The 27,492-nt window shown below is 41.9% G+C and overlaps 1 protein-coding gene across 2 annotated transcripts in view; it reads right to left on the bottom strand.

Moving 5' to 3' along the window:
* Positions 1-1,357: 1,357 nt before the first annotated feature.
* Positions 1,358-27,492, bottom strand: part of scube1 (signal peptide, CUB domain, EGF-like 1) — a 124,509-nt gene continuing 98,374 nt past the window's right edge. For both annotated transcript variants that reach the window (XM_085251739.1, XM_085251740.1), the window contains 15 exons: positions 18,012-18,134; positions 15,623-15,739; positions 11,292-11,414; positions 11,072-11,191; positions 9,639-9,737; positions 8,715-8,831; positions 8,449-8,607; positions 8,133-8,336; positions 7,890-8,051; positions 7,579-7,746; positions 6,612-6,773; positions 6,307-6,504; positions 5,780-5,932; positions 5,588-5,667; positions 1,358-5,450 (listed from right to left, as the gene is read on the bottom strand). In XM_085251739.1, coding sequence (XP_085107865.1) covers positions 5,298-5,450; positions 5,588-5,667; positions 5,780-5,932; positions 6,307-6,504; positions 6,612-6,773; positions 7,579-7,746; positions 7,890-8,051; positions 8,133-8,336; positions 8,449-8,607; positions 8,715-8,831; positions 9,639-9,737; positions 11,072-11,191; positions 11,292-11,414; positions 15,623-15,739; positions 18,012-18,134 — 2,138 coding nt within the window. In that variant the 3' untranslated portion in view covers positions 1,358-5,297. The remainder of the gene's footprint in view (positions 5,451-5,587; positions 5,668-5,779; positions 5,933-6,306; positions 6,505-6,611; positions 6,774-7,578; positions 7,747-7,889; positions 8,052-8,132; positions 8,337-8,448; positions 8,608-8,714; positions 8,832-9,638; positions 9,738-11,071; positions 11,192-11,291; positions 11,415-15,622; positions 15,740-18,011; positions 18,135-27,492) is intronic.

The following is a 27,492-nucleotide window of genomic DNA, read 5'->3' as shown; positions in this document are numbered from 1 at the left end:
ATTATAACAACAAAGAGGAAAAAAATTATATCGACCAATTGGCCCAGTGCATAGGCCCACCAGGCAAATGCCAGTTTGTATGCCAGATTTCCAGCCCCAGTTACAAACCAATGGTAACAGCTGGTTGTGGAAGAAAAAAAAAGTGAAAATGCACTTGAACAATCACAATGAAGCCGTGGTAAGAACACAGCTGCATTACTAAATATTAAGAAAAATAAAACTGCCCACATACTCTGTTCTTTATTCCCAGTCAGTAAATCCACAAGCTGTTGTATGCAAAAGTAACTTTTACCTCATTACTTTGGAGTTTAATGCACAAGAAGAAAACCAAACACCTAAAGATCTTTGAGTGCCCCCTACTGGGCTATTTCGGTTTGTGCAGAGTTGGACAAAATCCAGCATAGACTTGTTTCCTGTGTAGGAACGAACTGTCACAGAGGTGGAAGCTGAGAATAGTGTCCAGCTGCTGCAGCATCAGCATAGAGCAGCTGATGTACCAGCTGACTGTTGCAGCATCACTGTATGCCACAAGTCCTGCACACCTCTCTTTAATTTGGAAGCTCATCATTTAGCCTGGAAAATAGTTTGCTGCTTTATAAAAAAGAAGTTGTTTTGTTAGTTGCAAGGCACTGTAATTATGAGGCAACTTAAAGGTTTGATTCTAGAGGAATGGATGTGATCCTCTCTTACTGTATAGAAATAACCTCACTTCCAGCATTCACACCACCACCTCTTTACACTGTCTGATTCTGTAATATAGCAGCTACAGTGTATGGCCATCATGCTATCAAGTTAAAATACTGGAATCAGTTTAGTTATAACTCTCACAAAGGACATCCACCCAACCTGTAACTTTTTGTCTGTTACAAAAACAAATGACACTGTTAACTCCCTCTGCTTTGAATTCAAAAGAGGTCATTATTAACACGATTTAAATTAATGCATGTATTAGGAGTAGGTGGGACAATATGTAAGAGTTATATTTAACAGGCTGTACATTGCTTTAATTATTGGATTTTTCATCTGATAAGCTTTTAAAGAGAAACTGGAAATTTCTGAGACCCCCAAAAATGAAAGTATCTCACCTCCCTCTCTGAATAAAATTGGAATAGTGTGTGGATGATGGTGACGCGTATTTCTGATGTAGTGTCCAGATCTGCGGCACAGATTGTTTCACTTGATGATAAATGCAGTATTAGCAGTGTCAGCTAAATTTTCCGGTAGTGTACCGGAAGACGGTTGTGCCAATAGCACGTAGAAGCACATCTGAGATAAGAGATGAGCGGATAGGAGCGTTTCTCCTCTGAGTCTGTTCGACTGAAGATTCCACACGCAGTCAGAAACGAGACAAGTCAAATCGGGTTTCTGCTACTATTTTATTTAATTTGTTCAGTACTGGAGTTTCATGGACTAAACAATGGCACACCACTGCGTTACAGTTTCTCTCTTTGGATACAACCAACTAACACAAACGTTAAAATTATTCCTCTACAGAATGGACTAAAGTACACATACACAACCTCTGTTTCTATCACAGGCACCCAGCACAAAGACTCACACAAAGAATCAGTCACGCAGCGCACACGTTCTGTTGACACTCATAAACCACATTCGTACACCCACTCACAACCGAATACATTCTCAGAAAAAAACAATTATAAATTTTTAGAGCATTTCATATATTTTCCATAACACTCATAATGAACAGGACCCACCTCAAACAAGAAGGAGGCCGTACCGCAGTATGGAGCTGAATATCTAACAAAACGACTAATTTGGGAAATTACACAATGATTTTGGTGAGAACAGCCTTGAGGACACACTGTATTTCCACATGTAGCTGTCTTACAGGGATGATTCTCAGCCAATGCAAAAATAGATTTTTTATTTTCCTTACTTTAAAAAAAAAACTAATTCTGGACAAAAACCCTAAACTTTGACCAGTTTATCCCAGGTGAGTGCCATGCAGGACCATACTGCAGGTTTTGCTTCAGCCCATTAATTACAAGTAGTTCACAAAAATGCATACTGTTTTTCAAAGCAAAAGTCTTTTCATTGATTTCCTACCTTCTGGTTTCATTTCAGAGCACTATGAAAATCAACTTTCAGACTTTAAAAATCCATCATTGTAGTTTTTGTAATATCTTGTATTGTGGCGTACATTCAAGAAAATGTGTTTTTGGAACATCAAAGACAAACATGCTGGTCACAGCTAAGTAGTAACTAACGAGTTTGTACCATCGATTCTAATAGATCATTGAATTGGTTTCTGCGCTGTTTGTGATAATGACTTGGATCCAGAAAATGAAACAGTTACATTTTATTGACTGCTCCTTCACGTGTTGACCCAGTAATTTCATTGAGGACAAATGGCATTCACTGGCTAACAGCTAATGCAGCACACCCACTAACAGAGACACATACACATGATACATAATATAGCCACTAGCTGGCTCATCCTAGCTTTCCTTAGCTTTAAAGTTAGCTAGTAATACTGTTGACACTGAGGGAGCATCAAGTAATACTTTGGATTTTATCTGCGACATTCACACTGAAGTCACTCCACAGACTGTTACAGGCAATGCAAATTTGAAACTAAAAGATCTGAAACTGTTGAGTAACTGTGCTCTGAGTTTCAAAATGGTCCATGCTAGCAAACTGCACGCCATGCCAGTTTACATCAAGTAAAGTTAACTGTCATAGTGCACTGAAGGTTTCGTAGCTTCTACTTTGAAAAATACTCAGCAGTGATTTGTGTTTGAGAACAAAAGTAGCAAAACCATCAAGGTGGTAATTTATTTGAACGTCAGTGTGACAAGCTCCAATTTAGCGATGGCTATCCCTTATCTTCCTTGTGCCCAGCACAAAGACTAGAATGACACAGGTAACAGGACATTAGTCTCTAAAAAAATGTCAGCACTGATAAGGGATTTTACATTTTTACCATCAGCATGCATGTTGTTGAACAGAATTACACACAGATAAGTTCAGTGAAGCTGTAGTTGCTACAAACGCTCGGGCAAGAGATGCTTCTCTTTCCGACTGCGCCACTACATTCACCTTCAGACCAACACTCCACTCACTCCTGACTCGCTTTTCAACTCCAGTCTCAGTGTGCAGATGTAGAGTCCATCTTCAATATGCGGTATAGGAGTTTATATATTAGTAACAATGGGAATGACACAGAAACGTTTAGTTTTTTATAAAAGAAAAGTATAGTATACTCACATTTCCTGTTTAATGGAAAAGTGCGCATCTGTTTGAAGTCATTTTAGAAACTTGTAGATATTGTGATGTATAATGCCATCATGCAAGAAGCGTTTACAGAGACACTTCTTCTCTCTGGCAGCTATATAACGTATTTGAGGGCTAAAGTAGGACTGGGGGAGTGGAAACACGTACTGTAGCGATGGCGGCATGGCTGGCTAATCCAGCGCTTGCACTGTATTTCTATGCGTTTCAGTTTATTCTACAGTCGAAGGCTTTGAGATGCTTCAGCCTACCTAACTCTCTCTGTGTGTGTGTGTGTGTGTGTGTGTGTGTGTGTGTGTGTGTGTGTGTGTGTGTGTGTGTGTGTGTGTGTGTGTGAGGGTAACTGCAAGCTACAGAGTGGAAGCACAGGAGACACAGCTGCTTCTTTTTCCTATCACCACCACACCAGGCACATAACACAAAAAGGTAACAAAACATGTAACTTAGATCCTTTCCCCTACAGTTTAAAATATAAAATTCAAGTGCAATGAAAGTTCCAAATACTAGTTACACCAGGTACATTTCTCTATAACGTAACAATCTGTTACTTGCAGGTAGTTTTATCTCATCTCAAAATTACAATGTAGATTTTGCAATTTGCCCAATTTAATCTTTCCCCAGTGGATAAAGCATCACTGGAGTGGAAGGATTTAGATGTCACCACTTTAACATTTCTGATTTAAGTGCACTGATTGTTTTCTCATCTCTGTCTTGTGCACGACAGGGCCAATAAAGAAATCCAGTTCAGGCTGTGCTCTGCGTGGGCACCTGTGTATGTCCACACGCTTGTTCGCAGATCATTTTTAAAACATCTGCGCGCCCCTCTGCAAGTTCCAAAATGTTCAGTATAAATATTAAAAAAGGACATAACAACACAGAAAGCAAATAGGAAGACTGTAGAATACAGTTGTTAGAGAATGTGCAAACAATGGGAAATGACTGTGAGAAAAGAAGAAACAGAGTTTGACCGATATATTGGGTAGCTGATGCTGGCCTTTTGTTAAGTGCTGCTGTGTAATAGCATGCGGATTCAGACTTTTAGATGACTTTAGAGTTTTTTAATATGCATGTTTTAAACAACAGCTACATGTTGATAAATTTGCTTTGTTTTTGAGTTGGATGAGAAGATGAGGTTTTGTTAAAGCTGGAGTAGGCAACATGTTTGCCTGTGTTGGTTATGTTCTCATAACCTTGGAGGATTTTGTATTTGAAGTAGTCTGACAGGGAATAACACCCTTGCACCTTCACAGGGTTCTGCATTCGGGCTTTAGTCTAACTCTTAGCGAGAGACGTACAGTTGCAAGTCTTTTTACGCCTGATCAGCTAGACTATAAAACAGTACAAAGATGGAAAAGGTCATGTTGTAAGCAGAATACAGTGGAGGAATGGATTACGGCTGGTTAGCCTAGCACTGACAGACTAGGAAAGACTAGTCGATAGACCGAGTCGTCTTTTTTCCACGAAGCTGCGCATAATATTTCAGTTTTTTGGCGGTGGGCATGGGGGTCTCCCGCAGATGAAACAAACTGACATGTGGGATGTACCATTACCTACAGGTTGGGACACTGCTGTTTCGCTGCACATCCTCCACTTGATTACCACTTTATATACATTCTATAAAACATTCAGAGGAAGGAAATATTTGCCAGATGATTTTACTAAATTAGTAAATTACCATAGTTACTGTACTGTTTCTGCTGAAAAATATGTATTCATTGTTACTGCCAGATAAACCCTTACTCAGATAGCATGCCTGTGGTAATTAACAGTTCAGTGCAAAATCTCCAAATTTAAGAAAGAATATATCAATACAATATACAGTATAAAAATATAAATACTGGCCTTCAAAAACCTCTATCGGTCAAACCTTGTACAGAAAGCTCCATTGTTAGTGATGTCTTACGAGTTAGAAAGCTCAAATATACATGGATGAATAGACAGAGGCAGGGCAGAAGTGGGATGGGGGTTTGGGTTACATTTAGTTTGCTGGATTTGGAATGATGCAGGATGTCAGGGTTGTTGACCAGGACCGCAGACGGGCCTGTCTATTTGTATGGTCGTAGGAACCTGGAGACTTTGGAGCGCAGCAGCTTGATGAAAGAACGAGGGAACATCTCTTTGGACTCTGCTGCTGTGTACTTGAAATAGTTCTGGGGGTGAGCCAGCACATCAAATAGGGCTTTTATCAGCTTCTTGTCCTGTGGGGAGAATAAAGATACAAAGACTGTCAGCATACTGGACCCATCTTATGAGGTGATGACTTTTTTTTACCTTATATGTTAGTGTGACCTTGGAACAAAGATCAGCTGGTAATATGATCACATTACATGCATACCTTGAGAATCTCCTGGTGATTCTCAGAGGCGTATAGCCTGCCATCCCGCACGATGTCTTCTATCAGCTGCTGGTAGTCCTCTGCAGCATAACAGGGTTAAATCAGTGGGTGAAAATACGCAACGCAGTGAAATAAAAAGCTGTAAGATTGTTTAAGGTTGGCTGTCGCTGAACTGCGATGAAGCTGACTCACCATCGTAGGTGACGTATGGAACTTGGAAGCCTTTGCCGCTGTTCCCCTCGTTGGACTTGAACTGGATCCAGAGCTTACGGGAGCGGGAGGTGAAGGCGATGGGTCGCTCGTAGGTCTGACACGTCTCGTAAGTGGTGATGGAGGTGGGATGGGCTGAAGACACAGCACACAGCACAGTTAGAATCTTCTAGAGCTTGTTTTTCTTGGAGCATGTGGAATGACCTAAAGCTCTAGAAAAAAAGCTGATCTTTAAATCGGTCCAGTCTGAAATGAATGATAAACAGTTCAGGTGTGACAGCATGACATACTGTGCCACTGGACACATGTGCATGTCATGGCAGCGTCATTAAAGTCACTGTTCACAGGTAAGCATTTAGGAAAGAACCACAGTGCCATATACTTTCTTACAGGCACTGCCAACCCTACCACTGTGCAACAAACACAAGCAGGCACACTTTTGCATCTTCATTTAAAGAAACGTGAAGTCAACGAGTTCATCAGTTCTGTACATTCATATTTCTGTTTACCGCTCTTCCTCATGACCAGCACGTCTCCACATTCATCCTCAATGGGGAGGAAAATCTCTGGCACCACAATGAGGATGCGTCTCTTGTGTGGTGGATTTATCATCCACACACAGTCCACGTTGGATGGGTAATCTCCAGGGTAGTTAGGAGACTCAATGTAGCCTGTGTACTCTCCCAGCTCCCCTCCGCACACCTGGTCTAAGGACAAAATTGTAGAAACCCTTTGGAGTATTTAAACCAATGCCAACAATATTGTGATATACTTCTCATTATCAACCACAATGGGTAATAGTGGGCAGCTTTACTTTTGCACTGGGAGACGTTGGTAGCACCATCGAAGTCGGTGGTGGTGTTGCCCGGGCAGGTGATGCAGTAGTTCTGGCTGGATTCTGACTGGTAGGTGCCTGCTGGGCACCGGATGCAGCGGTGGGTACTGGAGTTGTAGTAATGCCCGGGAGCACAGTGCACTGAGGAAAGGTAAGGGGTAAGTGTGCACACAGTACAACTCTATTAAAGAGCAGACACACAAAGAAAACACTGAACCGCACACTCACTAAACAAAATCAGTTTGCACCAAGTTCCATCTCAACACATCTGAGCACTACTTTATGGCCCCTTAGTTATGTGGCTTTATTAACCCATTAAAGTGACAGCATTGTGTCATTCAGACAATGCGCTCCTTTATGATAGTGTTTACCACAGATTCGATCAAACGTAACCAAACATTAAGAGAACGAGCCACAGTAATCAGTGTGAATCAGCTAAACGCATCATTAATATTCTCATTTGCTAGTGTCGTGAAATTTTCCAGATATTTCGTCTTAAACGCAAGAAGTTCAGCATAAGTCTTATTAAAAGGAAACAAACAAACAAAAATAGTGGTTTTCATCCTCTAGGATCATCAATGGATGAACATGCTAAATTTCTAAATACACTTTACTTATCTCAGTGTGGACTGACCTGAATACATGACAACAACCAACAATCTCTCCACACATCTAACAATAAGACAGCCATCAAACCAGCGGCAGCTGGCCGCAGGGTTTAGGACAGTGGCTGAAGCAAAAAGAAGTTTGGTAAAGTCGTGAAACAAGACTTTGATCAAATGTTTCTGGCACACTGTCAGGGAACTCCGTCCTTACTGGTCGCCTCTGGCACTTCTATTTTAATTGTGTTGTTTATTGTTGTGTATTATTTGAACTGAACTTGCACTATAAAAGCAATTCTGACAAGTACCTTCAAAATAAACCACAAAAAGAACAAAAGACACACCTCTGGCCTCACAGTCCCTGAAGGACACAGATCCTTCATACTTGGTCATGAGGCCTCCTCCACAGGGGAAGCACAGGACACGGCCTGGTTCTGGCTGGTAGAAGCCCAGCGCGCAGGGCTGGCATGGGCGGAACCCATCATCAGAAAAGTGACCAACTGGACACTGACCTGAGGGGATGATAGAGGAGAAACTTTCTTTTTGGTTTTCATTTCTTCTTTCTACAACATTAATATTAATATCCAGATTTTCTGACATTATAAAATGGAAACAATCTCAGTATTAGTGAGGAAAAAATGGGATAGGGAATTACCTCCACACTGGGATACATTCTTGGCACCAGCGATTCCCTGTCCTTCAGTACTGGGACATGGCTCACAGGAAAGTTGTCCCACCGTGTCCTGGTATGTACCAGGGGGACACTGGACACACTGCTCTTGCTCCCCACTATAAAATGTCCCCACACCACAGCTCACTGAGAAGAAATACACAAGTTAGATCGATAGATCCTGATGAAACAGTAACACCCAGTCAACTCTTTCAGCTGCAAACATACCACACTTTCCATCTCTGAGGACTTGTCCTGTGCTGCAGGTCTCAGCACCCTCTGCCGCCTTAGGTGGCTTCTGGGCCACTTCATATTCGGTCCCAGAGAACTGGATGTAGAACTGCTGTTTGGTGATGGACTTTCTGAGTGTCCTCATGGCACTCTGCAGCCTCTGCTTCATTCTCTCCCGCACACAGTCCACGTTACACGACTCTGAGGAAACAACATTCAGACCACATTTCGATCATAAATATTTGATTTCTCTGTAGATTTAATGTTTTTGTGTCGATTATATTTAAAGCAGAGTTAAGAAGGATCACCACACCTGAGGCATCTTCCTCCTTCATCTCCATCTCAAACTCAGCGGTAATGTGTGAAACCTCCTTTGAAGGAGATTTGCGTCCTCGCCGGCGCTTCTTAGATGAGTCACACTTGAGGTTGACAAACGTTACCTGACAGTCATCGGTGCAGGGGAACTGGCCTCCTTTCAGGCAACCAAAAACAGTGAAGAAGATCAAATTTAGAGTGGGCTATAAACGCCAGTATAATATCAGTGCCAGATGCTGCTGTTTAAATATGACAGTTCATTACCTTGGATGTTCTGCTTGGATACGTCTCGGTGTTTCTCCTTGTTGCGGGGCTTCAGGTGACACTTGGCATCTTTGATCTTAAACCTGGCCTTCTGCTTGATGGGTGGTGCCAACGTGTCTATTCATACAGAACAACATAAGCTGTTACCTCAAGATCACTTTACAAATCAACTCTTTATTTGATCATTTATAGGACGCTACAGCCATCACATAACTGCTCATTTGCTATTTGTTGCACATTTGTTGTGTGTATAATCTCAGTTGCTTGTTTGTGGTCTGGTTAAGTGTGTGAACAAACTCAGAGTGAAAAAGAGGCAAGTGAAGAAGAACTTGCTCAGTGCATCATGGGAAGCCCCCAGCAGTTTACTGCAGCATTTAATTAGAGCTATTTCGTTATATTTGGTAACTCATAACATATCCTGTTCTTTCATTTTGTTACTCTCTGCCTCCCGCTCTACTTTTGGAAACTTTAGTCACCAGTAAACCTGCAGAGTAAACTCCTCTGTTAGTATAATACACTGAGATATGACAGGACCTGATCATTCAAGATTTTAAGCTAAATTCCAAATTCAACAGGAAGGTCAATGAAGAGACAAAAACATAACAGAAATGTGGTCTCAGGCCAGTTAGTAATCTTGCATGTAGTTGTAAATTATGCTTATTTATGTATGGATTATTATGTATTTATGGATGGATGTTGTATTTTCAGTATGTACCAGCTACTGCCTCCTAACTACCTGCAATTAAGATAAGTGCTAAAATAATAAATGCTACCAGAATTTAATGAGTAATTTGTGTAAAAACAATTTCTCAAGTGGAGACGAAGCAAATCCAGAATAATATTTTGTAGAGTCAGTACATGTGCAGGGAGCATAGAATCCCATCACTGATCTGCACCTACTGTGTCCCATTATGTTTACTGTACCGGCACAGGCGGGTAAAGCCGTGGTGACGTTCCTCTTCTGAGGAGGTTTACCAGGCTGGACGGGCACTCCGCAGCTCAGTGTGTAGCTGTTCTCTGAGTCTGTGAGAAACAACAACGCAGAACAGGATTAAGTGACCAAAGAAAACCAAAACCTGATGATGAGAACAGGTTAGGACCCTCGTTGTATGTTTCATAGGATGGCCAAAGGCACAGTTGTCAGCATTATTAAAACAAGTTTGGTAGATGTTTAGTGGTATAAACAAAAATGTGACCTTTGATTGTGAAATGAAGACCCAGATGAAAGATCTATGAGCCATGCTTTTCTCTGTTAATACACGTAGAGACAAAGATGCATTTGGACGGGGAAGTGAGGGATTAAAAAAGAGCCCGGGCTCCTTTCAGCCACAGGAATTTACATGGCTCATTCCTCCTTAAATTAAGATGTACTCATAAAAGACACAAAAACAAATATTTCACTTCATGCCTGAGAGCGATCCATCATTCTCACACAATAGCTGCCAAGTAAAACGAAGGGACAGCCATGCTGTGGAAAAATTGGCATGATCAAAGAATGCAATCGATTTACAGATGTGTGTTAAGTACTATTGCAGGAGGAGAGGCTGGGGTGCCAGCAAAGAGGAAGGATGGGTGAAGCCAACAAAACCTCTCAGAGTGAAAAACACATCAGTCTGAGCACAGAGGCCCCTGAAGAATCCACAAATATGGCACTAAAGAGCGCAAGCTTCATCAAGAGGGGAATGGCACAGACAGACCACCAGAGGGCAGCAACACATGCTGCACCAGAGCAGCACAAAGGACTGTTTCCAACATACAGCTACAGAGACAGAATAAAAAACCATCGATGGCAATCAACATGTTAATGTAGAGATTTTACTGTTGTGCTATATAAATAAAACTCTATTGAATTACTGTTAATTAATCTTTAGTTTTTAGGATTAGTTATAGATTAGATTAACAATTAATCATTTTGAAGCTACAAATGAAGCTGACAGCAGGTTAACAATTGCTCTCTCCTTCCTGTCTGACTTTCTGCAAACTTGTTTGTGATCCTTCCTGTTTTTAATACATATTCAGTGCAGGTTTGCTTTGGGTTTTCTTCATTTTTTCAATCAGTTTCTTTACAGATTTACAGATTCCAGATTCCAATTACACATTTATTTGCACCAAACAACCATTTAATGGACTGGAAAAAAAAATGAAGGCATGAATATAAGTTGTGTCAGCATTAAACATTTGTGGTCGACAGATGAAAAGGAAAACCCAAAAAACCAAGCTCCTACATATAGAACACGTCCTGGTACGAATCTGAACATCACGGACCCAAAAGTTCACTGACAAAAATAGAAAAATATATGATTAATAGGAAACACTGTTCTGCCATGAGACGCCAACATGAGTGTGTTTGTGCACACCTGCGAGGAAGAGGGCATTGGAGGGGCAGGACAGTGAGCAGACCTCAGCTCCTCCGCTCTTGATGCAGGTTAGCTGGGCTCGCGGTGCTGGCTTCCCATTGGGCAGACATTTCACTCCCTCTGAGGAGTACAGAGTCATATCACTTCTGTTGTGTGATCTGTCCACCGTGCCTCGCACATTCACAAATGTACACACAGGTGTGTGTGGGCTGGTGCTTACCGATGCAATCTTTCTTGTTCCAGTGGAGTTTCTGTCCGGGTGGACACACACACTCGTAGCTGCCCTGGGTGTTTATGCAGCCGTACTCACAGCTGCCGTTGTTGATGCTGCACTCATCGATATCTAAGACAAAGACAGGATTACAGCACATGCGTTGGCATTTCACTTTTCAGCTTTCACGTCTAATGGATTTTATGCACCTCGAAGGAGAGGCGATTTGTACAGGGTGTATCCCACCTCCCACCCTATAATAGCTGGGATGGGCTCCAGGCAAGCGCCCCACCCACACCCCCTCACTCCCAGCACAACTCTTAACTGGATAAACACTTAGGAAAATTGATGGATTGAGTTATGCAACACTCGTAGTGCTCTTTAAGGGAAGGTTGCAGATGAATACGGCTTAAAGGTCATTTTAGACTCTGTCTATTGTTTCAGGTTAATTTAGCAGCAGTTATACATGGACTTCATCCTGGAGTTTCATTCTGTGTTCTTTGGGTTATTTAAATCTCTCCCTCTTATTATTTATATTTGAGGGTATTATTGGACAGGCCCTGCTGGCGACCTGTCCAGGGTGTACCCGCCTCTCGCCCTATGACAGCTGGGATAGGCTCCAGCGCCCCCCGCGACCCTGAAAAGGATAAGCGGAAGCCAATGGATGGATGGATGGTATTATTGGACATCATGCAGTGGAAATGAAAGGAAAGAGAAATGAGTTAGGCTACGTTCACTCTGCAGGTCTTGATGCTCAATTCAGATTTTTTGATCAAATCCGATTTTTTTGTCTGCTCGTTCACACTACAAATAAAATGCGACAGCAAACGCGCTCTAGTGTGAACGCTCAAAGCGGCGCATGCGCAAAAGAAGACGTCACACACAGACGTCTGTTTAGACCCAGAGCAACAGTATGTTTGACTGATGGCCTTAATATAAAGACTTCGGACTTTACGTTTCCCAATTTTTGCTTTAAGTTATTTTGTTATTTACATAATAATGTCGATAACCTAATAATGATCCTTGTTGCTGTTTCAGAGGAGCGCTGCTTCAAAGGATAGCTGCAGATTTCTGTCAGAATCTGCAGATTATACAGAACAAATAAAATGTTCACGTTGTCTTCCCAAGAGTTTCACTGGATGGCCAGGAAGCGTTCACCATGTCTTCTTGGGCGCTGATAATTGGCGTCTGTCTCGTGTCAGTGACATAAAAGACGGATTTAATGCGACGTGACCATCAAACAGCAGTCGCTTTCTGAAACATCAGATATGTATCGGATTCAGGACCACATATGAAAGTGACCCAGGTCGGATTTGAAAATATCGGATTTGTGCCGTTCACACTGTCATACCATGATCAGATAGATGGTCGCATAGGGTCAAAAAATTCGTATTTGATGCGCTTTCACCTGCAGTGTGAACGTAGCCTTAGAGACCAGCCATGTACCAGCACCCTAGGATTAACGGCCCTAGAAGACACTAAACTCCGCCCACAGAGTACAATTTACTTACAAAGTTCTCCTTTCCAAATCACATATCAACCCGAAATCTTGACTAAGTTTTACGTTTTACATTTCTCAAGGACTCTTTGTCCATTTTACAAGTCTTTTCATTGCCTCAAACTGTAGAGAATCTAGCCTCTCTCCCTACTGTACATGCGTAACTGCCTCTTAGGTACATGTGATATCTAAAGCTGCTAAAGGTGAAAACATCTGCCTTCAGAACACCAAAGCGCTTCAGTGTTGTCACTATTTTTTCCTGCTTTCACTTGAGTGTTATTAGCTTACTTCTGTGCTTAGATGTTTCCTGTGTCTTTAGTTCTCAGAAGCTTCTTGGATGAGGTGAAACGTCTTCAAGAACCTTTTCTATCCAGGCTCCTTGGACAGATTATAAATTGCTACCTTTTCAAAAATTAAATGACCTTTTTCCATTGCTGTGTGATTCAGTTCATGCCCTTTACAGGTACCAGCAGAGTACATGCATCACCATGACCTTCAGTATACAGGGAGTGCAGAATTATTAGGCAATATTAATATCAAAGCTGAATGTTTTTGGAAGTAGTTTTTAGTTTGTTTTTAGTTTGAGCTATTTTAGGGGGATATCTGTGTGTGCAGGTGACTATTACTGTGCATAATTATTAGGCAACTTAACAAAAAACAAATATATACCCATTTCAATGATTTATTTTTACCAGTGACACCAATATAACATCTCCACATTCACAAATATACATTTCTGACATTCAAAAACAAAACAAAAACAAATCAGCGACCAATATAGCCACCTTTCTTTGCAAGGACACTCAAAAGCCTGCCATCCATGGATTCTGTCAGTGTTTTGATCTGTTCACCATCAACATTGCGTGCAGCAGCAACCACAGCCTCCCAGACACTGTTCAGAGAGGTGTACTGTTTTCCCTCCTTGTAAATCTCACATTTGATGATGGACCACAGGTTCTCAATGGGGTTCAGATCAGGTGAACAAGGAGGCCATGTCATTCGTTTTTCTTCTTTTATACCCTTTCTTGCAGCCACGCTGTGGAGTACTTGGACGCGTGTGATGGAGCATTGTCCTGCATGAAAATCATGTTTTTCTTGAAGGATGCAGACTTCTTCCTGTACCACTGCTTGAAGAAGGTGTCTTCCAGAAACTGGCAGTAGGACTGGGAGTTGAGCTTGACTCCATCCTCAACCCGAAAAGGCCCCACAAGCTCATCTTTGATGATACCAGCCCAAACCAGTACTCCACCTCCACCTTGCTGGCGTCTGAGTGGGACTGGAGCTCTCTGCCCTTTACCAATCCAGCCACGGGCCCATCCATCTGGCCCATCAAGACTCACTCTCATTTCATCAGTCCATAAAACCTTAGAAAAACCAGTCTTGAGATATTTCTTGGCCCAGTCTTGACGTTTCAGCTTGTGTGTCTTGTTCAGTGGTGGTCGTCTTTCAGCCTTTCTTACCTTGGCCATGTCTCTGAGTATTGCACACCTTGTGCTTTTGGGCACTCCAGTGATGTTGCAGCTCTGAAATATGGCCAAACTGGTGGCAAGTGGCATCTTGGCAGCTGCACGCTTGACTTTTCTCAGTTCATGGGCAGTTATTTTGCGCCTTGGTTTTTCCACACGCTTCTTGCGACCCTGTTGACTATTTTGAATGAAACGCTTGATTGTTCGATGATCACGCTTCAGAAGCTTTGCAATTTTGAGACTGCTGCATCCCTCTGCAAGATATCTCACTATTTTTGACTTTTCTGAGCCTGTCAAGTCCTTCTTTTGACCCATTTTGCCAAAGGAAAGGACGTTGCCTAATAATTATGCACACCTGATATAGGGTGTTGATGTCATTAGACCACACCTCTTCTCATTACAGAGATGCACATCACCTAATATGCTTAATTGGTAGTAGGCTTTCGAGCCTATACAGCTTGGAGTAAGACAACATGCATGAAGAGGATGATGTGGACAAAATACTCATTTACCTAATAATTCTGCACTCCCTGTATAAAACACAGCCCTTACACAGCAGGCTGGATTTCCTGTGTGTCTTGATGCCTTTCTAGCACACACAGCATTGTGTTTTTAGCCTTCTGTCAGATTAGAGCTATTGTGTCACGCATTAGGGAGCCTCTGCACCCACGGCTCTGCCAGTACTTTACCAGCTGTACTTCCTTTGACGAGCATTAGTACTGGTCAAAGGAAGTACTAAGCACTGCACACTGAGATCACCCCATAGAGCCTGTCATCTTTGACCATCACAACAAGCAAACACATCATACTGAAGAGCTCACTGCACATCTTGGCAAATGGCCCTGTTACAGATTATTAATGCTACTCACTTCTGCTGTCATTGTTTTGATGTTGGGGGATTTCTGTAATTTCCAATGAAATGTGATTTGTCTAACTCACAAATGGACTTCATTCATAGGTCTTGTTCTCTTGTTGCTTTTTCTTCTTCTCTCAGCTGCTCCCTTTAGGGGTCACCACAGCAGATCATCCCTAACATATCCTCCTTCACTGCATCCATGCATCTGTGCCTCCCAGCTCTATATTAAACACCCTTTGCCCAATATATCTACACCATCTCAGCCTGGCCTAGTTTCCCCTCTGATATCCTCATTTCCAGTCTTGTCCATTGTGGTCACTCCAGCTCCGTCAACTGTGCCACCTCCAACTCTACCTGCTGTCTCTATGTTTCCTTTTCTTTGCACCTTTACACAAACGAACAGATCCTATCGATTGTCTAAGACTAGATAAAAACTGTGTTAAAAAGTCAGTTTCATCATCTTGTTGTGTTTCATGTATTCTTCTCTTTCTCTGGGAAATAAATCTGAGCTGACACTCACCTCCACAGTGAGTCAGACCGTACAGGATGTATCCTTTGTTGCACAAGCACTCAAAGCTGCCAGGGTAGTTGATGCATGTGTGATCACAGGTTCTCTCAAAGGAGCACTCATCAATGTCTGAGAAAGACCGAAAAGACACAACAGGTGAGGAGGAAATGAGTCAAAGTAATACTACAGTGTAATAATACAGAATGTCTTCATTCACTCATTTCCCCATTCATCTGGGCATGCGTTCTTTGAGCCAGCATCCACCCCTCTAGCATACCTGGGAGGGTCTTACCAGGTCCATCAGCTGTCAGGCATTGCTCTCTCATCCTCCCCCTTCACATCAGTCTATGTTGGCCTTGTGTTTGTTTTTGTTAGTTTATTTTTAATCAGTTCTTTTTAATTTAAGTCTGTCTCTTGTGTCGACTCCCTTCTAGATAATACTAACTGTTAGTCCCATGATTGGTCACTATAATATGCCTTCATACACACTTCTCATAAAAAATGATGTGCCCTTAAATGACCCTAAATTTGTAGCATGGTGTCCTTTATTTTGGATATTCATTCAAAGGGTAAAGACTAAAAGCATCGTTCTGTCGGCTGCTTTCATACTAACCCTAACCCTAACCCTAACCCTTAATGTGCACGTTAGAGTAAACAGATTCAAGCGTCCCACACTAAACTAGGACAAGACTTATTCTAATAAAGCTGGAAAAACTTCCCGGGAATGAGGCTGAGGCACATTCACTGTTGCATCAGTGTGAATATGTGTGCACGAGTGCGCATGCCTGCCTGCGTATGTGTTTTTGTGTACTTCTCCTGCGCCAAATATTATTAACCTAGCAGGAATGGAGGGCAGCTTTTTAGGCTCACCTGGTTTATTTCAGGCTTTTCTGTGGGGCTTTAAAGAGGCTAAAAATACAACATGTTATAATGGAGGAAGTTTTTAAGGGCTGGACGTTGGCTCGGTAAATACTCCAGGCAAACGTCCATGTCAGGACGTAGGAATAGCTCGTCTGTTTAGAGTTTAAATAAACCGAGCTGGGAACACAGGAGCTGCATATAGTGATTTAGGATAGAATGAAGCAGCGCTGATGTCTGGAGTGTGATCGTTTTTTCAGTGAGATACACCCTTGGTGATGATGAGGTGTTTTGATAGCTATTTTAGATGTTTATTTAAGTGCTGGCAATATCCCGTCTTTATAAACAGTAAGAATGGAGGGAATCATTCGTGGAAACTAATGATGCAGCCGTGGCAAACAACTAATCTTTCTGCTTAAGTTTCTCAGCTAGGTCTGGAAAATGCTCTACAGTTGGCATGTAGTGCATAACCAGAAGCTATTTTCTCTGGAATTACTCAGAAGCACAGAAGATGTTTACGAATGAAACAGTATATTTCATTTTAAGGTTATGTTGAGGTTGAACATGCTAGACGGGGCAGCTATTCGGAGCCACGAAACAGTGGCATAGGTGTGTCAGAAGTAGAGAGTGGTGCTGTGATGTGGCTGACGGGACTCAACACCACGCTCTTAAACACTCCAAAAGCAATGCAGAGTTACTCCAACACGCCGCATACACAGTTTTTCCATCCTGGGAATTTGAGGCTGAGGGCAGAAGTACCTCAAGGTTTAATTGTTAATAAAAAAATCATTTTGTGTCTGCCTGCCTCCTGTCTCACTTGCTGTGACTTGTAACCAGGAATCTGCCTTTGGTCATATAAGCATGAGCACTAAGGAGGCCTGTTGACTAGACACCCAGCTGACGAAGCAGCTACACTGTTGCAACAAGCACATTCGTTACATTCTGAGAAACATTTGGATTTTATGGAAGTATTTGTATTTAACTTTCCACAGGTTCAGATGAGATAACAAAAGGCCAAAAGGTCCAGTAGCATGTTAACTTAGCACAACTATAGGAAGTGGAGGTAGTTCCAGTACACTGTATCTTTGCACTTGACGAGAGGTCAAAGTGACTTTATGATCTTTATATACAGTGCTGCACAATATCATTGCTCTCATTTCAGTTAAGCAACAGACTTTTTAGCCTGACATTTATAATAAAACAACAGAAGAAGAAGCATCAGAAGCTACTTTCAGTTGTTGCCTTATTCACAAAGGTTTGATTTTACACCAGATGCCCTTCCAGACTTTTTTCTTCTCACAGGATCAGACTGGTAAACAAATGCATAAGCCACTACTGCTAATATACTAATAGTAACATAATTTATTACAATAATTTTATTTACAAAAAGAACAGGAAATGATATATCCAGAATAATACTATAAATTATTTTGCAGTGATTTTCCTTCCATGCTTCACTGTGTTCACTAATGCCACAGCACTTTGTCACAGCTGGTGATATACAAAAGTCAAACTGTGTCACTAGCAGCTGAGAGCGACTGACCTTGGCATGTCCTTTCATCTGTGAGAAGTTTGTGGCCTTTTTGGCAGCTGCACTCAAAGGAGCCCACAGTGTTTCGGCAGAAGTGGTCACAGCCTCCGTTATTCTCCTCGCATTCATCAATGTCTGGGCAGAAAAAATACAATGAAAAGAGAAAGGCAGCAAAACTTTGTGTCAGAACTGAACTTGTGATTTATGAAATGTGACTTGAGTCATAAAATTAGATGTAACATTATCTACACCTACTTTCAGTACCATTGGTATTAATTTAGAGTAGTTGTCAAACAGCTAACAGATCATCTGCAGAGGTTTATTTGAAGAGTTTCAGTCAGGTTTCAGAGCTCATCACAGCACAGAAACAGCTTTAGTGAAGGTTACAAATGATCTTCTTATGGCCTCTGACAGTGGACTCATCTCTGTGCTTGTCCTGCTAGACCTCAGTGCAGCGCTCGATACTGTCGACCATAATATCCTATTAGAGCGATTAGAACATGCTGTAGGTATTACAGGTACTGTGCTGCAGTGGTTTGTATCATATCTATCTAATAGACTCCAGTTTGTGCATGTAAATGGAGAGTCCTCTTCACACACTGAGGTTAATTATGGAGTTCCACAGGGTTCAGTGCTAGGACCAATTCTGTTTACATTATACATGCTTCCCTTAGGCAGCATCATTAGAAGACATAGCATACATTTACACTGCTATGCTGATGACACCCAGCTCTATCTGTCCATGAAACCAGATAACACACACCAATGAGTTAAACTGCAGGAATGTCTTAAAGACATAAAGACCTGGATGGCCGCTAACTTTGTGCTTCTTAATTCAGATCAAACTGAGGTTATTGTACTCGGCCCTGAAAATCTTAGAAATATGGTATCTAAGCAGATTCTTACTCTGGATGGCATTACCTTGGCCTCCAGTGACGCTGTGAGGAACCTTGGAGTCATTTTTGACCATTTTTTTTTCTTATCTTATCTTAATTCAATTCAATTTTATTTATATAGCGCCAAATCACAACAAAAGTCACCTCAAGGCGCTTCATAGATACAGAGAAAAACCCAACAATCATATGACCCCCTATGAGCAAGCACTTTGGCGACAGTGGGAAGGAAAAACTCCCTTTTAACAGGAAGAAACCTCCGGCAGAACCAGGCTCAGGGAGGGGCGGGGCCATCTGCTGCGACCGGTTGGGGTGAGAGAAGGAAGACAGGATAAAGACATGCTGTGGAAGAGAGACAGAGATTAATAACAGATATGATTCAATGCAGAGAGGTCTATTAATACATAGTGACCTTAATGACCTTGTAGTACCATATCACCCTATTAGAGCACTTGGCTCTCGCTCTGCAGGCCTACTTGTTGTTCCTAGAGTATTTAAAAGCAGAATGGGAGGCAGAGCCTTCAGTTTTCAGGCCCCTCTTCTGTGGAACCAGCTTCCAGTTTGGATTCAGGAGACAGACACTATCTCTACTTTCAAGATTAGGCTTCAAACTTTCCTTTTTGCTAAAGCATATAGTTAGGGCTGGACCAGGTGACCCTGAATCCTCCCTTAGTTATGCTGCAATAGGCTGCTGGGGGATTCCCATGATGCACTGGGTGTTTCTTCTTCACTTACTATGTGTTAATAGACCTCTCTGCATTGAATCATATCTGTTATTAATCTCTGTCTCTCTTCCACAGCATGTCTTTATCCTGTCTTCCTTCTCTCACCCCAACCAATCACAGCAGATGGCCCCGCCCCTCCCTGAGCCTGGTTCTGTTGGAGGTTTTTTCCTGTTAAAAGGGAGTTTTTCCTTCCCACTGTCGCCAAAGTGCTTGCTCATAGGGGGTCATATGATTGTTGGGTTTTTCTCTGTATGTATTATTGTAGGGTCTACCTTACAACATCAAGCACCTTGAGGGGACTGTTGTTGTGATTTGGTGCTGCATAAATAAAACTGAATTGAACTGAATTTCAAATGCATCTTTGGGCACGAAAAGAAGCCTTTGGTAATTCCATGACAAATATCATAACCAGTAATAATGTCAGCAACAAACATCCTGAAAGAAGTTTTGGAAAAAGATTAAAACCAATTTTTCTCTCATAATGCTGTGAAAAAAAGTGTTTTAATCAAAAACATCTGATATTTATATTTTATATTTTCTGCATTTTTCAATCAGAAACGCCCTGCTGTAACTCTCCCTGAATGCCTTTTTCTCAAGCAGAACATAACAAAAGGCAGGGGGGCTGATAAAGTGACAGCTTCATTTAAACATACACCATGTGGGTACAGTAGCAAGACATAAGCTGGTTGCTCAGGCAGACATTTCACAGCCCATTGTTTTTTTGTGGTGTCCAATCTTGTCTGCAGAATCACAAAGAAATATTTGAGGACTGGAAACAGTCAGCTGGCAGACAGAAAACAGCTGACTGCATCATTGTTATAAAACATAAGAACTGGGGCGTAGTAAATCACGAGTGATGAGTAAGAGTACCCATATGGAAAAGATATATATAAATCTTTTACTATTTCTTTTCCATATGGGTATGAAATACAATATATATATCTAATATTTTTTGAAGAAATAATAACAAAACAGCTCACCATGTTACATGAAATAAAAGATCTAGAAAAGGAAAAGGAAAAGAAAGAACTTGGTGGAACATCTCATAACTAAACAATTAGTTAAGAATAATTTTTTTGCACATGTCGAGGAGCGTGTCAGGCTACATTTCATTGTGTGTTATACTTGTATAACTATGCATGTGACAAATAATAAAGAACCTTGAATAAGAATTATATTTGTCAGCAGAAAACTGCAGTTTCTCGATTTTATCATTTTATACTTCTTTTGGCTGCTCCATTTAAGGGTGGTCACAACCTGTCTCCACCTCATCCCATCCTTTGCATATTCTTCTGTCACACTTTTGCATGTCCACCCATGAACCTTCTCTTCAAGAAATCTGAGAAATCTGTGGAAGTAGTAAACAGGACAAGACTTTGGTCCTCCAGATTGCAGTGCACGTATTATCTTGTCCATGTATCTGATTTAGAAACTGTATAAAATACTGTAATGTTGAGAGTAATTCTAAGGCTTAAATGGATCCAGTTTATAATTTCAGAGGTCTAATGTGCAGCCATCAGCTTAAAAACTCTTTAAGCATTTATTTTTTCGTATATTCATATATTTATGAAAAAATAAATGTATATAAGAGCATATATCTTAGCTGTTCCTGAGACCATGCTCTACTGGACAGAGATCTTAGACGTTGTTCCTGGGATCTGCTGGAGCCACTCGGCTAGCTTGGGGGTCACTGCACCGATTGCTCCGATTACCACGGAGACCACCGTCACCTTCACCCTCCACATCGTCTCGAGTTCTTTACTGAGCCCTTCTTACTTTTCCAGCTTCTCGTGTTCCTTCTTCCTGATGTTGCTGTCATTCGCTACATTGATCACTACGGCCGTCTTCTTCTGTTTGTCTACCACCACTATGTCCGGTTGGTTAGCCACCACCATTTTGTCCGTCTGTATCTGGAAGTCCCACAGGATCTTAGCTCGGTCATTCTCCACCACCCTTGGGGGCATCTCCCATTTTGACCTCGGGACTTCCAGGTTATACTCGGCACAGATGTTCCTGTACACTATGCCGGCCACTTGGTTATGGCGTTCCATGTATGCCTTGCCTGCTAGCATCTTGCACCCTGCTGTTATGTGCTGGATTGTCTCTGGGGCATCTTTACACAGCCTGCACCTGGGGTCTTGCCTGGTGTGATAGACCCCAGCCTCTATGGATCTTGTGCTCAGAGCTTGTTCTTGTGCTGCCATGATTAGTGCCTCTGTGCTGTCTTTCAGTCCAGCTTTGTCCAGCCACTGGTAGGATTTCTGGATATGGTAAATGGTAAATGGACTAGTTCTTATATAGCGCTTTTCCACTCTTCTGAGCACTCAAAGCGCATATCAGCCACCTCCTCTATCTGCTGGTGGTGCATACCGTGCAGGGCCCTGTCCTTCCTGGTTTCTGCTGCCTGAGGTATTCACTGAGCACACTGAGTGGATGTTCGCTGTCTCATCCTGGACTGTGGTTCTGACACTCACCAGTCCCGGGCACCTTCCCCAGACCTAGCATACAGTCTCAGGATGCTGGACTTGGGATGAAACCCTCCATGCATGGTCAGGAGCCTCCTCACCTTGATGTCAATGGCCTTAATCTCTTCCTTTGGTCAGCCCATTATCCCAGCGAGGGTACCTGATCACGGGCAGGGCGTAGGTCTTGATAGCCCGGATCTTGTTCTCACCGTTCAGTTGACCCCTCAGGACCCTCTTGTCTGTCTGCAGGTGCTTGGTGGTTGCAGATTTCCTAGCGCTATCTTCATGGTTCCCATTTGCCCTAGGTACCTGTAGCTATCCTCGATGTCTGCAATGTTGCTTTCTGCTAATTCGATCGCCTCAGTTCTGACTGTCTTCCCTCTCTTTGTTACCATCCGACTTTACTCTTCCAATCCGAGTAAAGCAGCAATGACATTCCAATGCTGCATTTTATGGTGGTGTGGATCAGTGAATCGATGTCTTTTTCACTCTTGGCATACAGCTTGATGTGTGCTACTTAGCTACACCCAATAAAACCAGTCAAACAACTGGGAGACAGACTCAGTGATTGAGAAATAAGCCTAGTAAAGAAACATTGGCGACTGTAACTAAAACAGATGTTTGTCTATTTATATTGCTCAAAAAATGAAGGGAAAATTTATAGTCACGGTATAACAGAGAGTCAATTCGACTTCAAGAGTATCAGTCTGTTCAATGTGGAAGCATAAACCACTGTGAATCAATTTCAGGTACTTTGGTACAAACATCAATAGGACAAAATGACAATAGGTGCACTGGTGAAGCAACAGCAAGACCACTCCCCAAAAGAGAATAAATTTGCAGGTGGTGAACGCACACCATTGCTCTGTCTTATAATCTGTCCTGATGGACTTTTCTCTAGTTTTGCTTTTTGCTAGTGCTGGTAGGATGAGACCGTACCTACAGCCCATTCAGGCTGCACAAGTAGCACAGCTCCTCCAGGATGGCACATCCACACAAAGTTTGCACCAGATGGGCGACCTGTCCAGGGTCCTGCCTCTCAACCTGAGACAGCTGGGATAGGGTCCAGCCCACTCATGACCCTGAACTGGACAAGCAGAAGGATGGATGGATGCCAGATCACATAATTTCAGTACCTAAGTTATCCTTTAACAGTTTTACCTCAAAGTGTATATTTACTCCCCTCACCTCAGTCTCTAAGCGTATATTTAGTCTTACTCTTCCTACATATATTGTTGTTTTTTTGCACTGAATGGAACTGGAGCCTCGTCGTCTCGTCTCTCTACTGTACTGTATGTAGCAGAGATGACAATAAAGTTTATCTGCTCATTGCAAATGACACATGAATGAATGTTAAGTTATGGTTGTTATGGTTAAAAACCTTAGTTAAGGTTAAGAAAAGACTGAAATGAAGCATAAGATACAGTCCATTTCTACATTTGAAAAATACTACTTTAGGCTTAATTGTAAAAAATTGTAGCATAAATTTTCAGATTCTAAGAATTCTTCAGTAATCCAAGTTTTAATTATAAATATGAATATAAAGTATCAAATGTAAAGTAAAGAAAAGTTTGGGAAGCAAAGGAAACTGAGTGCCAGGACTTCAGAGAAGCATCATTAAAATCATATTTGGGCCTTCTTGCTGCCAAGGATGGTGAGATGAGAGCAGTTTTCCCTGTTGTCCTCTTCAGTCTGTTTTCTACTACGGCACATTTGCAGCTTTCGTTACAATGTTTTATACACCGGTAATCCAGGACAATTCTAAAACTGAAGCAGTTTGGATTTAGGACCTTAACAATCATTATACAATGCTTCGTCAGCCAGTGTTATGTAAACACTGTTTGTGATGATTCAGCACTCAAACAGTTATGTGGTCCTGCTAGAAACTGTGTGCCAGTGAAATAAAATCTGGATACCTGAGCTCTAGCTCAGGTGTGGTGCAGCAATCCACAGCCACAGATTCAGAACAAATAATGCAAAGGCAACCCTGAGGCACCAGGTTCACTGCCAACCACAAACCTGCTGGTTTCTGGTTTCACCAGCTCCAAACCTCAAATCTTATTTCCTCCCCTCTTCCAACTTAGCGCGGCCTCAGATGAACCCAAACTTCAAAATAGTTCATCTTTTTCTTAGGAATACATTTTAGTACTCTTCTTTTAAATCTCTTTAGAACAAGTGCATCCTTTCCAGATAAGGACTAAAGTCTTTCTGTTTACTCACACAGGGAGAACTAAGCCCAAAGGAAAAAAGGTGGATGGGGAATCGAGAAAACAAAAGAGGAGAGAAAGAGGACAACGGTCTGGCATATTATACACACTAAGCCTTTTTTGATTGGTGCTCTAAGTGATGAAAACTGTGAGGGATTAACACCTAAGCCCTTAAACCAGGGAATAAGTTGAGGAAGACACTACAGAGAAATAGTGGAGTAGGTGTGTGTGTGTGTGTGTATGTGTGTGTGTGTGTGTGTGTGTGTGTGTGTGTGTGTGTGTGTGTGTGTGTGTGTGTGTGTGTGTGTGTTGAAGTGGGGGGAAGGATGGGGGGGGGGAGAGGACAGGAAAGTATATGATGACAGAGAAAGAAGGCGAGGGACGAGGAAGAAGGTTCCCACCAACTACGTTTGCTTTTTTGTCTCCAATTTGACGTCTTGGTTGCATCGATAGTTATTTTTTAGATGACATTTCAAACAGGAAGGTTTTATTTTTCTAGACCATCAACGACCACGGACAGATTTGTGTCTTTTTATTGTTTGTATATCCAGATAGCTAATCAGTTTAACGTTAGTTTCATAAAATGGTTAAAACACTGACTAACGTTACTTTTTAATACACCAATAAATGAGAAAAGACTCTGAGGACCAGACTGGTGTATTTGGTACATCCAGAAGTTCAAACTACTCAGCAATGTTATGGTTTTAGGTTTTATTTTAGTTTTCACTTTTTGTGTTTTTAGTGTCTGCTTTTTCCCACCATCTTCTGTCTCCACTTGTGCTGAGATCCAGAAGTGGACAATGGATTGCTGCTGCCAGAGTTGTGGTATTTGCCAGTTCTGCGATGACTAGCCGGTCAGTCAGCCGATCCGTCGCCTCCTTTATGCTCCAGCAGTCAGCCAGTACTCTCAGAGGGCAAGTCTGTGTATTTTGAGGGTTTGAATCACACCAACAGTATTTTGCTCTTGATCTCTTATTACATATAATCTTGTTATGTTCACTCCAGTGTAATGAGACCCATCTGAATTTGTGCATTTATGCTGAATGCTGCCTTCTGTAATACTAACACAATGCAGAGCAGCTACCCAAGTTTTCCTACCACCGAGATCAATTCTCACAGTGTAAGACTTTGGATACTCGTCTGAAAAACAAGGCAGCATATCAGAGATGCTTGAATCTCTTGTAATACTGTGCACCTTAAAGCAGATTACATGCAAGCTGGAGAGTAAATAATTTTGCATTCATTCAGTTGATCTTTGGCTTTGGAAAATAGTTTTTACTCTATAAAAAAAAACCTTTCCATAAAGCTAGGAAATCCTATTCCCTCATATTTGTCTCTGAAAACAGAGCCAGTGTTCTGATAAGCCAAGTATTAATTCAACCAGCATTGGCTTTATGAATTTATTCCCTGATACACTTGAGCAGAGTAACTCTAATCATAGTATACACAACTGCTGATGTTTACCCACAATAACATCTTTCTCTGTAGCATCAGTCTTCAGTCCCACAGACCCAAGCTACCGGGTATTATTGAACTGATAGCTCTGACTTTGAGGTTTTGCTTATGTTACATTCTTGGTCCTTGGATTATGGTTTCTGTGTCACACCATTTCTATGCCTCGTGTTCCCATGTTCCACGTTTTGGTGTTGAGTCTCAGTTTCCTGTTTTACTTTGGTAATCCTTGTCCCATGTTTCTGGGTTCAGTGTTGCTTCCCCGTGTCACATCATGCCTGCATTGTCCCTCGTGGCTCGCATTCCCTAAGGCTACGTTCACACTGCAGGTCTTAATGCTCAATTCCGATTTTTTGATCAAATCCGATTTTTTTGTCAGCGTGTTCACACTACAAATAAAATGCGACAGCAAATGCGCTCTAGTGTGAACGCTCAAAGCGGCCCGCATGCGCAAAAGAAGACGTCACACACAACGCGCTCTGTTTAGACCCAGAGCAAACTATATTGTTTGATTGATGGCCCTTAATATAAAGACTTCGGACTTCATGTTTTCCAATTTTTGCTTTAAGTTATTTTGTTATTTACATAATAATGTAGATAACCTAATAATGATCCTTATTGCTGTTTTAGAGGAGCGGTGCTTCAAAGGATAGTTGCAGATTTCTGTCAGAATCTGCAGGTTATGCAGTACAAATAAAATGTTCACGTTTCTCCAACGTTGTCTTCCCAGCAGTTTCACCGGATGGCCAGGAAGCGTTCGCGATGTCTTCTCGGGCGCTTCTTTGGCGCTGATAATTGGCGTCTGTCTTGTATGTGAAGGTTCTCAGTCATCCAGGTCATCGTAGTCAAAGGAGCTTGCGTCTGTGGCGTCTGTCTCGTGTCAGTGACGTAAAAGATGGCTTTAATGCGACTTGACCGTTCACACAGCAGTTGCTTTCTGAAACATCGGATATGTATCGGATTCAGTACCACATACGAAAGTGACCCAGATTGGATTTGAAAATATCAGATTTGTGCCGTTCACACTGTCATACCATGATCGGATATGGGTCGCATAGGGTCAAAAAAATCGGATTTGATGCGCTTTCGCCTGCAGTGTGAACGTAGCCTAATTATGCCAGTATGTATTTAAGCCCTGTGTTTTTCCCTGTTGTCACGTCCTCCGCGTTAGCTGTGTCATCAGGTTATGACCTGCCACGCCATGTATTCCCAGTTTAGGTCTTGATGCATCTCAATCATCCAGGAAAGTAAATCTCCAAAAAGTTGATTCTGTTCATCTGGACGTAGCGTTTTGTGGGAGAAACGTTTCGTCACCCATCCAGGTGACGTCTTCAGCCTCAGCTGACTGCAGGTTTCCTTCCCACTGAAGGAACAATGGGCTGGGAGGTCAGTTCCTTAATCTTAATTATGCAAATTCTCAATCTTTAATCTCCCAGCCCATTGTTCCTTCAGTGGGCTGGTTTCAGTCATTATGTAAATGTACTGTTTATAAGATTGAAACCTTTGTAAGAAGTCACCTGGAAGAGTGACGAAACGTTTCTCCCACAAAACGCTACGTCCAGATGAACAGAATCAACCTTTTGGAGATTCCCAGTTTAGGTTAACCCTCCTAGTTTGAGTTTTGTTATTGTTTTATAGTTCTCATGTGTCTAAGTTTGTTTTGCCTGCAAATAAAGCCAACGCCTCAAGTTTAATATTCCGTCTTTGAGTCCTGCGTTTGGGTCCAACCACTTCCTGCCACACAGCTTACC

This window comes from Mchenga conophoros, linkage group LG17 (assembly GCF_057382185.1).
Source record: "Mchenga conophoros isolate Kocher_MC1m ecotype Shallow Benthic linkage group LG17, M_conophoros_male_GT1.1, whole genome shotgun sequence".
Classification (NCBI taxonomy): domain Eukaryota; kingdom Metazoa; phylum Chordata; class Actinopteri; order Cichliformes; family Cichlidae; genus Mchenga; species Mchenga conophoros.
This window is presented reverse-complemented; position numbering and strand designations above follow the sequence as displayed.